This window comes from Physcomitrium patens, chromosome 2 (genome assembly GCF_059467195.1).
Source record: "Physcomitrium patens ecotype Gransden chromosome 2, ASM5946719v1, whole genome shotgun sequence".
NCBI lineage: Eukaryota > Viridiplantae > Streptophyta > Bryopsida > Funariales > Funariaceae > Physcomitrium > Physcomitrium patens.
In genome coordinates, this window is record NC_143411.1 from 21511836 (window position 1) to 21521201 (window position 9366).

At 38.4% G+C, this 9366-nt stretch overlaps 1 protein-coding gene and 1 long non-coding RNA gene across 2 annotated transcripts; both read right to left on the reverse strand.

Annotated features, from left to right (window-relative positions):
- Window positions 1-951: 951 nt before the first annotated feature.
- On the reverse strand, window positions 952-3077 carry LOC141045091 (uncharacterized). The gene is made up of 2 exons (XR_016501886.1): window positions 2796-3077; window positions 952-1621 (listed from the first exon to the last, which is right to left on the reverse strand). It is a non-coding gene; the product is annotated as an uncharacterized LOC141045091 (long non-coding RNA).
- A 3396-nt stretch (window positions 3078-6473) lies between these two features.
- On the reverse strand, window positions 6474-8730 carry LOC112278489 (uncharacterized). Its single transcript, XM_024512060.3, has 3 exons — window positions 8010-8730; window positions 7660-7803; window positions 6474-7386 (listed from the first exon to the last, which is right to left on the reverse strand). The coding sequence occupies exons 1-3, from the start codon at window positions 8420-8422 to the stop codon at window positions 6663-6665; spliced, it is 1281 nt and encodes a 426-aa protein (XP_024367828.1). The 5' UTR covers window positions 8423-8730; the 3' UTR covers window positions 6474-6662.
- Window positions 8731-9366: the final 636 nt, after the last annotated feature.

Consider the following 9366-nt stretch of genomic DNA (forward strand, 5'->3'; position numbering starts at 1 on the left):
TCCATGTGCAAATATTTGTAACCATTTGCTCTCTTGATGTGCACTTATTGACAATAGTCAAGTAATTGTGTTGGCCATGAGATGTCATTCATTGTACCATACTATGAATTGACAATGAATTGTTTCCAACATTGGAATTACTAGCATCTTATATGCTTCTAAAATCCATGAATTTTGAGATTCTATAATATTCAAAGTCATATGGTCAAATTAATTTTTGTCAAACTATGATGATGCCTAATAGTGTTGTTCAATACTTATTAAGTACTTTACAACTTCTTTAGATATACCTCAGACTTTTGAAAGTCTAATATTAAAATTTGAAGTAAGTGATACTTGTACAATTCTCCAAAGATGTCATATAAGCCTTAGATTCTCAAATTGTTATTAGAAATTTTCAACTAAATAATGTATACAATATGCATAATTATATGTTAGAAATATAAAGTTAAAAACATCAATAAAACTTTTTTGGTTGATTAGACAAAAATGTGAACTTTGAAAGTTTGATGTTCGGAGTATAAGATATAAGAATTGATGTCTTGAATTTCTACAAGAACTACAACCAATTTTTGTCATTTTTAGCATTCATAATATTGAATGCAATAGGAAATAATTGCCCTTCTACATCAATTATTGTAGCAACAAGAAAATATTGTGGGATTTCTTTTTTAATAAGTGCCATCTATACCAATGACAAGTTGATGATGTTGCAAGTCATGTAAACTTCCATTGTAAATAATAAATAATTGAAGAAAGCAATTTTTTTTCATTAACTTCTAATTTTGCATAACTTTTAAGATTTGTTGTCTTGATTTGGTGATAATATGCTTTCAAGTTGGTGTAGCTATCTCCATAAGAGCTAATTAGGTCAAAAACAATCTTTTTTTTTTTTTTTTTTTACACCATGCCATTAAGTACAATATTGTAACACCCTCATTGTGTCAAATATTCTTTTAGATATCTACAACTCTATATTGTGGTGTGTCTTTTAATTTGTTCATCACGCTACTCGCTACCCGCTACCCAACTTGTATTAGCATGTTGCTTGCCTATGTGGTGAGCACCAATGCATGTGTGTTCAAAGACAAATGTCCAAATGACAAATTCACTTCTACCTACTGATTGAGATTGTGATGCATGTAATCTCTATTTACAAGTGTTATTGGAACACTCCACAATGTATCTTGTTGGAATGGACTTAATAATGGTTGTTTCATAATGCTTACTAATTGCATCATGACAAATAGCTTGCTTCAGTTTGTTAATATTACTAAAAACAACACTCACAATTAGAAAACTTTTTAACATATGATTTTCGCTGAAAAAGTTCCTGAGAAGAAAAAACTATTCAAGAGCATGCCAATTTTTGTGGATAGGGTGCCAAGCTTCCCTTCTCACTTTGCATGACAAGAGTGTATTAAACAGTAGAAAATGTAGAGCAAAACAAAATTTAGGTTGGGGTGAGTGTAGTCTTTTTTAAGTGTTGTTGGGCCCCAGTTCAAACTAAACTCATCATTTAGCTTGGTCCGCAGGAGCGTTTGGCGTCCATTAGCCACATGTGACGAATCTGAACACCGTCCCAGGATGTAGAAAAGCTATGTCCACCTACTAATACTTCCTGCACATGAACAAGTCAAGCATGTTGTACATGCTGTCACTTCTCTTGGAGGCACATTTTAACTCCAGTAGGGGATTCCATCAAACTGATTAGCTTTAAGTATTTTGCCAACAATAAGATCTAGTCAAAGTACATGTGTTTTTAAGCCCATAGCCATAAATGAAATCTTCTCCCCAACATCCCACAATCATGATGTAGTTTGCGCACACCTGAGAGGAGAAATGAGAAATGTCTTCCACGCCCTCTCAAAGAGTCCACAAATTTTAATGACTTTACAGAACTTGATATTAACCAAGATCACTCCTTGCAAATCCAACGACAAATTTTGACTCTCCGGAAGTAATACAGACAAGCAGAGAGACGCAGAATGGTAGCACTAGATTGCTGCTCTTAATATCTCCAGAAAAAATAAGTATAATCAAGAGAGTTTGTGAGGTCGCATAAAAAGTAGCGATCAAATCCCTCTTACTGTTAACTTACGTCCAATCCTAACTTAGAAGCTAAAAGGGCTCTCACATCCATCATCACATGGGTCTCTATAAACAGACTGAAAAGTCTTTTGTTATGAGAGAGCATATTTCGAGGGCTAAGAAAACTTTGTATAGAAAGATCGAAAGTGGTCTCCTACCACAACCACATTCCTAGCAGTCGCGATGAACTAAGTACAGACCGCAAACATTGAAATGTGATCACTGAGCAAGAACACTCACCGTCACAAATTGTTCTACTTGCAGCTAGTTCATTCTTGTCATTGCTACACTGCACTTAATCATCGATGACACCGATTTCACACATCTTGCCTCAGAGGTTTACAAAAACTCACCACACTTCATCCATCTGTCCTCTCCTTTTGCATCCTTGACACCCCTGCTTAACTACCGCTGTCATATACCACTCTCTAGTTTTCACACCCTCTTGCTCTTCCGTTGTCAACTCAATTTCTACTCGCATTTTCACGTGTGTTCCAATTCAGACCATATTAAAACATGAAAAAGAACAGAAAGAACAATGCTACACAGAAGTAGACAATCTGAAACCAACTACAATCAAGAACTCGGCACACAAGGGGCTTCACCACTCTCTCGCCTGGTGATTGGCAGACTTAATGCAATTGGATTTGACCAGCAATGTAATCTCATCAACACATACACACGAAATTGGATTTGGTGCTTACCAATTCGAGCACGCTTCTAAACCCCCGCCATCCGCACAGCAACTAACAAGCCACCTTGGTCGCAGAAACCAGAACTCACTGAAACCTTGGTCGCCAAAAATAGCACGAGACGAGAACCAAAACTGCCGATGTCCAAGGAGGACGAGATGAGACACACCATATAATATAAAGGAGGAAGTTGAGCAGTTTGCGACGTCCATTTTGGGAGGTGCCGAGGAATTGAGCAAGAGCCAGTGGCGGGATTTTTGCGACTGCAGCGGGGGCGGGGGCGTCCGATTTGCGTGAGGCTCAGACATTGCAGAAAAGTGCCACTTTGGGCACTAGTTCTTACTTAAAAAAACTGGAAAAAGATGGGTTATCACTTCGAAGGGCAAAAGGTAGGGGTAGATTTGATATTATTAAGATTTGAGGGGTATTCTTGATATTTTTGGAAATTTGAGGCGCATGTGTATATTTTTCCTTAAAAAATGTTTATAATTAATATACAAAAGGAAATCACTTATTAAAGATTGTTTTTTGGAAAACATTAGTTTTTTTTTTTTTTTTTTCTTTTTATGTTTTTTTATACATATTGTTTTATTTATTTATATATCTTTCTAGTATTGTTAAATTTAAATAAGTAAAAATAAGATTATATTTATTCTTTTACATTTTAAATAATAATAATAATTATTATAATATTTTACAATCTTAATATATACCATAGATATTAGTATCTATATATACATATATTTTCCTGTATAGGTTTATTTTAGATAGATATTTTTTTACTCAATATGATGTGCTCTTAGAACCTTGTATGTATGTACAAATGTATGTATGTATAAGCAATATTTTTTAAAAGTATAATACGGCTATAATTAATGATAAAAAAAACTCTGAATTTTTAAGGAAACTTTATTAATATAAAAATAAAAATAAATTGTCATTCAATGTTAAAAAACCAACATTTGAAATGATAATTTAACATAGATGTTATTAAAATAACAAATTTAGAATTTTTAATCTCTTATATATATATATATATATATATATATATATATCAAATACATAATTTATAATTGTAATCAAATGCAATTTTTTTCACTAATATAATTGTGCTTAGATGTTAATATTTTAAAAAAGGATAGTTATAAATTGAAGTATGTAAATATCAATTGGTGATATAACATAATGTATTTACATGGAGCTAAACAAAAGAAATCCAGAAAGATCTTTTGTTGCAAAAAACAATAACAAAAAGTGGGACTACTCACTCAAAGTTTTTAACATTTAAATACAAGAACATGATTCACTCCGAAAGAACTCATTATTAATTTATACAATAAAATAATATGTTAAGAATATGAAATCCACATAATCCAGAAGTTTAACAAAGGACGTGAACAAATCTTTTCATTAATCAAAGTCAAATTTTATTCTTGTCAGCTGTATATTAAGTAGAAATTATTTCACTTCGAATCTAAAATAAGCGACTTTAGATGGTAAAATGTTACTAAAGAAACAAGTGACTTTGTTTATTTTTATCAATCAGAATATTACTTGGACTTCACATGGGAAATCATATGAAATGTCTTCAAAGAATCAAATCACCCACAGTCCACGTTACCGATTCCCGTACTCTAAAGACGATAACACGAGTATATATCTGTGAATATATATATATATATATATATATCAGGCACGTAACCTCACTCAATAGTTCCTGCAACATTGACATCAATCTATATTTGTATGTACATGTATATATGCAAATTAACAAATAAAGGAAGAGTGGAAGTAAGAGAAAGAGAGAAAGATGTAGGTAATGACACCAATGAACAGTCCAGATGCCGAGAAACAGTAAACGGAACACGGTGACAGCGACGAAGAATGGTGAAGCAATGAAGATCATGGCAGCCTGATTAACTCACACACCACGCCATGAATCGGTAGTGGCCATCGTTCAGAAGCATCACATAAAAAGCGTCACAGAAAATCATGTATAATACATGCGAAAACATATAGATCATACCGAAAAACAGTACTTTCTGGGTCATATGACTATGAGCTTGCTGCGGCAGGCTGCAGCCTTCACCGGATCAGACTAACCCAATGCGATCGGGACGATGATTATGTGGTTGTGGTGTGCGCAACAATCAGGTCCACGGGAGGATCCGTGTTGCAGTTTCGATGATCTCAGATTGAGGATTGATGGTCACTCTTCCTGTTTTCGACACAGGGCGTCGTCTGTGTGTCTGACTTGTTGACCCCTCAACTGGAGTTGTTGGGCCAGCTTGCTTTCGGCACCTGATTGCTGTACCCTTCGTTGGAGCTTACTACCATGATTCCCTGAAATCTGAAACTGTGGTATGGACGGCGCATGGGTTCACACTGAGTTTCAGGTAAAGGATTCTGCAAATGCGGGCTAAAGCTCATCTTGTTGCACGCGCTCGAGAATCGCTTATTAGAACATACTTGTCGCGATTATTTTAATTTTTAGACTAGGTCCCCAGGCGATTTGACTTTTGGGTACCCCCCGCTTTCAGCATCAGGAGCTGCTGATAAGTCGCGCCTCCATCCGCTCTGGAATGGTTGAAAACATTCCGAAGTTGACAATGGAGTCTTGGTCGTCTGAACAAATGTGGCCCACAGTGAGACTCGGTGTGAGACGGTTCACACTCCACGTTCAGTACTAAACAAACATTTGTTCGTTTTGTTTACAAGTCCAACCAGGACTGTGTGGAGCTCGCATCGTCTACCCCTCATTGTGCTTATCTTGTCATCTTTATGCACAACCATGTCATCTTCGGATCTATTACCACGCAAATCTGTGATCTATTCTTTTGTTAACGTAACACTGGACTTCCGTGTGCGGTCGTCATTGGTTTCTTGAGTTAATGACCAGATCTAGTTGCGAGGAACGCACTTTCCTTTGACGGTGATGGATGTTACTCAAGAGTTCGATGACATTTTTGAGGCATGTACGTCGTAGATATATTTCGTCATGCGCGACTAGTATTCAGCTGATCAGCGAGGTCCTCCTCGTGACCCTAAACTTTGTGCTATGATAAGCGAGCCTTCAATGGTTTGACTAAATTGACTGAGCTATTGATTAAAAATTTCGGTTCCACACACTGGAGTGCTGGGAATAGTTTTCTTAGGTAGCATTGGGTAACAAACTAGTATCCGAAATTACCTTAAAATAGATCAGTCATGCATGGTAAGAAAAAATTGCTTTATTGGCTCCCGTCACTACTGAATTCTGGTCAAGGCCTATGATAAAACAGAGTAGTCTATGATGATATCATATACATATAGAACTTCATTTTCTTAAAGCATGATCCAACATAATCCAGACTCGACCGAGACGGTACCCAATTCCAACCTTTAATGTGATTTTAGCGGTTTGCAACACTTTTACGGATGCACAAAAGTCTTACTTTCTAATCTGCAGTTCACAGATTAGCATATGAACATGAAATCATAGAACCAACTATACCACTACTTTCACCAACTTAAACAAAACCCGCCTCTAAAGACTACAACCACGGTGTTCGTTTTGATCAAAGGTCTTCCTTTGACAAACTTGGTATGGGTCTACTAATCCTAAACCAAGGAAAGTAAGCCATGGTTCTATGATGATTCAGAAGGTTTCGAAGTAATAACCATATTGAATCATAAGTTAATTCTGTAATGTCTCAATGAATGGGCCTTGATTGGTCCCCAAAGTCAAATATGTCATTGAATTGTTCAACTCACATTGCCTAAAAACAAATAGAATGAAAGATGTACCCACTCTTACCAGTTCCGCAAAGATGCTGTACTACATCGTTTAATTTTTACAAATGAATTATTAGTGAAGATTACAGACTAAATTTTCATGAATCAAGCGTCTGAATCATTGGACGATCCCCCAGACTGTCGCCTACTTACAACAGTCGACAAACCAGGTATAGGTGCTGTAGTCCGGATGGTATTCGAGCGTCTGCAACGAGGATTACTTGAAGGTTCTGGTTGCGAAGATTTTTGCCCCGACTGATCCCAATGTGTGCGACTGGCAAGTCTCATCAGATCAACGAGTGAGAGACCAGGTTCTGCTCGGGCTTGAGGGTAAACCTCCGGATGAACGTTGAGCAGATTCATGGCGAGTAGATCTGAGATCCCGCTTCCTTGAGTGGCGAAGTTCATGAATTCCTGGGTTCTGGCCTGTAACTCCTGCTTCAATTTCATCACCTGGTACACCATCATCATATTCATACTATCCAGAACTGATGGAGGTTGTAGTTGGTGAGGATCAAAGATCGGCCATCTTCGCTGCATTAAGTACCCAAAGTGGTCGGGATATGGAAGTATCGTGTTGATCGGGAGAAGATTCGGCAGTGAATAACCCGCTTGCTTAGCTTGTCGGTTGTTGTGTGGGTTGAGGGAATCCAGCAGAATTTTAGCAGTATTTTGGGAGTGGCTGGTCTTAGAAGAACATGTCTGTTGGCTGATCTTTGGGTGGTGGTGTTCGCCTTCGTAGCTGGCGATGACAAGGCCTCTGTCCTCGACGCACCTCGATACTTGCTTACGAACACGACACCCGGCAGTTGTGCACTTGTAATAGCTTCTGTAATGGTTGCGTCACACTCACTAGTTAGGATAGTGAGAGAAATATTACGCTAGAAAAACTTGGTTAATTTCCCCAAGTGTTTCTAACTCCTAGATTTGTGACATTTCGACTTTGTTGTAAAGTAATACTCCTAATCCACAGCATTGATGGCTCCAACACGATCTCTACACGACATGAGGATATCAAGTTCTCTACCAGGCGGTGATTATAATTATGCAGTTGAAATTAGAACTAGATTTGTATTCAAATCTGGTAAAGCATCCAAATTACCTTGGATAAGGACTGCTCAACACTGTCTTTTGCCCATACTTACGCCATTTGTATCCATCTTCTACCATATCCAAGTCGGTTCTTCTTTTGACGATGTGTCGTGGATCGGTCACCTTCTTCAGACCCTTCTTTTTCTTTGCCCATCTAGGGGATGTTATAATACACACGTAAGCGCAACTGTTTTGAAAAAGTTTAAATTATGGATATGTTTGTATGCAACTCTTAGCGGCGTACAATTAAAAGGCTACGAAAAGCAGTGAGGGTCTTTTTGGTGCAGTCTTATTCTAGGATTTGCAACTTAAACATTGTACTTGAATTGAAAAATATTGAGTGAGAATGTAGAAGCTTACGAGAAATTTTTCCTTTCAATCAAAGGTCCATCATCTAGTGGCGCATCATCCCCTCCCTCTCCGTCATGTGGCAACTTCATGCCATCCTTGCATTCGTCATCTCTAAAACAAGCTGGTTTTAGAGAACCCGTTTCAGTTGTTCTGGAAGGATCACTCACACAGCTCGAAGGCGGCGACAAGGAACTAGAATCGTGTGTCAGTGTTCCACCGTTGGATCCCCTCCTGCAACAGATCTGACCACAGGGAGATGAACAAAAAGAATCATATTTGGGGAAGCCTTCAGTTTTGAGAGAGCCGCTCGGTGAAATAATGCTTTCAAAGTATTGCTGTACCAACGCTGCCAAATCTTCGTTATCTTCAAAACTAGGCGCAACAACCTCTTGAATTTCGTCAGGTCCAGACTTTTCCATCATGAGCCGGTAACTGATAGTCCTCAAAGTCAAGTTCTTTTTCAAGACCTCCAAGTATGAGTCCTCGAACCCCCTGGCAGAGACTGGATGGCAGCCGCTATCTCCGAACAAATCGTCGCTGGTAGAGCTACTGGATGCTTCATCTTTAACACATTTGATACTGCTGTTGCTGCTACTGCTCAATTCCAACCAAGCAAACCGTCTTACGGGATTGATGATTCAGGATGCTAACTGATCAGACCTGGGGTGCTCCCTAGCTCTCAGTCACGACCTGTGCAAGCTACTCTTGCAATGACGTGTGGCTCACGAGAAAACATGCACAAATAAACCATAAGTATGTTGTCCTGTCTGACCTTCACTTATGCTCACATCCTTGGAAAGCGGGAAAATTACTATATTATATCGAAGTCGGCTATCTCTGGTTCTAGATCTGACTGGTTTTTCAACTGAGACGCGTTGACACCGACGTGGTTGCAGTGAGGGCGAGAGAGAGAAAGAAGAAGAGAGCTCGCAGATTACAATGGGAGCTTCACTGCTTCGTCGATCGGTAGCAATTCAAGCTACAGTAAACGCATCCATGGTGGACCTCGACGTGGAGGCGACGCAGCTGGAAGATCAGCTGGGTTCCAGCATAACCATTGACTTGAATTTTGCCCACCTAGTTTTGATATTTGGGCAGCCTGTTCGTTGTGGTGCTTCACTGGTTTAACTTCACTGGTTTCTACGTCCCTTTGCAGACATGATCGATCGCGTGCGACCCTTCGAAATGAGGTCAGCGTCTACCGACTAACGCTGGATGTGTCAACGCTTTGTGCCTGTATTCCCTATGGTTACGATAAGCTTCCTCCTGCTGCGTCATTAGTCCGATTTATATATATATATATATATAAACAAATAAATAAAGTTAAATAGACCCATGCTTTTACTAAATTGACCCACTTTTGATG